Here is a 2,794-nt window from a genome sequence, read left to right as displayed (position 1 = left end):
TTGATTGATTAATCAGTCTCTTTCGAGCTTGCCCAAGTATGGATCGGAAGTTGTTTTTAGTGTAATTACAGTGGAAGAAAGAGTTGCAAGCAATGCTCAAACTACAACAAAAACTGGTCCATGCATTTAAGTAAGAGTAGCTAGAATGACTGATATTATAACGAATTCCGACCAACGTACGCTCAAAAAATGGAAGATCCCAAGTCAACTACATCACCGTAAGGAGAAACTGACGACGGAAAGCAAGTGGTTGAAGACGCGGCCGGAGCTGGAGGCATTGTCCCGTAACTAGTAGGATTCTCAATAAATGGATACAAAGCTCCCATGCACCCATCTTCCACCATCAACGGGTTGTTGATCATTGCTGAGAGTTCGCTGGAATTTGACCCCCATGGCGCCTGCTGATCATCAATATCCCAGAATCCATGATTGAGTTCTTCCAAGCAAGGAAAATCTTCGGGGTAATTATTTGGCACATTAACACCGTCTAAAGGGAGCGCATTGCTGTCACAATAATGTGACTGAATTTCCATGGAATTTGTGTTCATGGGGTTGCTGTATTTTGTAGTTGTGGGATGATGATCAGAAGGAGGTCTCAAGCAGTTATCAGGCACTATGCATCCCAAGTAGCCTGAACTATAATCATCAGAGAAGAAGAAGCTATTATCGTCTGCATCTGCTGCCCCATGTGAAGTTTCTACACACGCAATGTTAGGCTTAGATGGAGTATTCTGATTGGTGGGTTCTTTTGTGTGAGTAGTAGTATTAGTAGTAGCAGTGAGGAACTGTGATGTAGGTAAGAAGGCTTGAACATGATGATGATCAAATGGGGTCAGAAGAGAGTGGAAGGCATGAGTGTTTTCAGAGTAGACGAAGTTTGTTCTTGCTTGGGTGCCTTTCATGGACAAGGCAGCCCTGTCATAAGCAAGAGCTGCTTCCTGGGCAGTGTCAAACGTGCCAAGCCAGTGCCTCTCTTTAGTCGTAGGGTCTCTGATTTCGGCGGCATATCGGCCCCAAGGGCGCCGCCGAACCCCAAGAAATCTCCCCGGCTCAGCTTGCTTTCTTCTGCCTCTTCTCTCACCAGGCTGTGGTGGGGACGTGTTTCGCTGGATTAGTGCAAAACCCGCTTGAACCAGGCCTGCAGGCTCATAGCCTTTGTAGGGTTTATCCAAAGTTTTGGAGGTCGTCGACATTGCTACCTAGTAGTAGCCAAGAAAATGGTGTTAAATTTTGTAAGAGAAGATAGAAAATAGTGGGAGAAGCAGTAGTAGTGAAGGTTTTGTTTGTGAATGGAAGTGAGAGAGGGTGTTGTGGGGAGCTCTTTTAAAGACTGATCTGATCATGGAAAAAAGGAAAACGACACTACCGAATCTCATTCTGTGGAAGACCATTCTTCCTTTTCCACGTACATACTTTAAGAATCGTCCATTTTTTTTTTTTTTTTTGAATCCCATAATTCTTCATCTCATATTTAATAAGTATTCATTAGCAAATGACTGAAAATTAATAAAGATTCCATTCAGTTTTTATTTCTATGTCACAGTCGTTTTCTTCAAGTGTCAATAAGAGCTTAGAATATATTTTCTCACCTTTTAATAACACACAATTAACCATAGTCTAAAAACTCTACTGATAGGAAAGATGTAGTAATCAAAACCAAAACTAGGTCCACTTGATGTTAATATATATATATATATATATATGGTTCACTATTATGATCATTAATTAAGCCAAATATTACAACATGTGAATGCAAACTTTATCAATATCTTAGTGTGATCAAGTCACATGCATGTAAACCCAGCAACTTGCTAGTCTATATACCTACCATTTGACCAAGTCTACTAATTTCTATAAAAAAAAAGAAAAAGAAAATTTATATATATCGTATGTGGAGTGAGCTTTGTGAGCAAAAAGATACCACTACCACTCCCATGAAAACTAGGACCAAAATTGAATGGTTGGTGCAAATGATATCCATGAATATAACTAAAAAAGAAAAGTAAAAGAGCAGCATGGCTTTTGTCAGCATACACCTAGAGAGTCTCAAACATTTGAATTCGAAGGTCGTTTTGATATTGGAACGTCAGAAATTAGCTCTCTCTCATATGGACATGTGGATCCGCATTTTATGCAAAATAAATGAATATTGGAATTCCTTGGATGTTCTTTTGTCTGCTTCATGATTTTCAAAGGAGCAGGTTAAGATTATCTCTAACCAAACACAGACAATCCAATAGGCTCCCCTGTCCTGCATCATGGCAACAACCCCACAGCAGAGTACAATAACAAAAGTTTCCCCTGTACAAGTGCCTCAAGTCAAACTTCCATTGTTTAGTTTTGTTGTTTGTCCATTTATGATGCGTCTCACATTCACACACATATATATAGATTACTGTTCATATAGTGGAATAATGCCCAGTTTTACATTACCATGTTCAAATGAATCAATATTGTTCATAGAACCTAGGTAGCAGATGATTTGGAGGAAAATGGAGTGAATTGGAAGATCCCTTTTTAGGAATTCAATTAAATTCTCCAAATTTGATTTAGGAGAGACACGAGGGGGGTCATTGTCTTATCTCCAAAAGGTAATTAATATATAAGAAAAGGGTACAGTCAAAAGGGCAATCAAAAGGCTTAAAGAACACTTGGAAGCAAGGTGGGATCAAACTGCCCAAACAATAGCTGTGAGTGGGACACTAAACCAATTTATTAGCAGTTCCAACAAAGAAAAAAGTATGTATATAATTTCATTCCTTTGATTGACATTCACATGCCTAATGGCATTGGG

The 2,794-nt window shown here is 39.3% G+C and overlaps 1 protein-coding gene across 1 annotated transcript; it reads right to left on the bottom strand.

Annotated features, from left to right (window-relative positions):
* LOC133858853 (ethylene-responsive transcription factor ERF086) lies at window positions 1-1,296 on the bottom strand. Its single transcript, XM_062294312.1, has one exon. It carries the CDS (start codon window positions 1,191-1,193, stop codon window positions 183-185), a length of 1,011 nt encoding a protein of 336 aa, XP_062150296.1. The 5' UTR covers window positions 1,194-1,296; the 3' UTR covers window positions 1-182.
* Between the last annotated feature and the right edge of the window lie 1,498 nt (window positions 1,297-2,794).

Source organism: Alnus glutinosa, chromosome 1 (genome assembly GCF_958979055.1).
Source record: "Alnus glutinosa chromosome 1, dhAlnGlut1.1, whole genome shotgun sequence".
Taxonomy (NCBI): Eukaryota; Viridiplantae; Streptophyta; class Magnoliopsida; order Fagales; family Betulaceae; genus Alnus; species Alnus glutinosa.
Note: the sequence above shows the minus strand (reverse complement) of the source record. Positions and strands in the feature narration are given on the sequence as shown.

Bases quoted from the DNA above. Each gene is read 5' to 3' on its own strand.
- LOC133858853 (XM_062294312.1), bottom strand. From the start codon at position 1,193: ATGTCGACGACCTCCAAAACTTTGGATAAACCCTACAAAGGCTATGAG.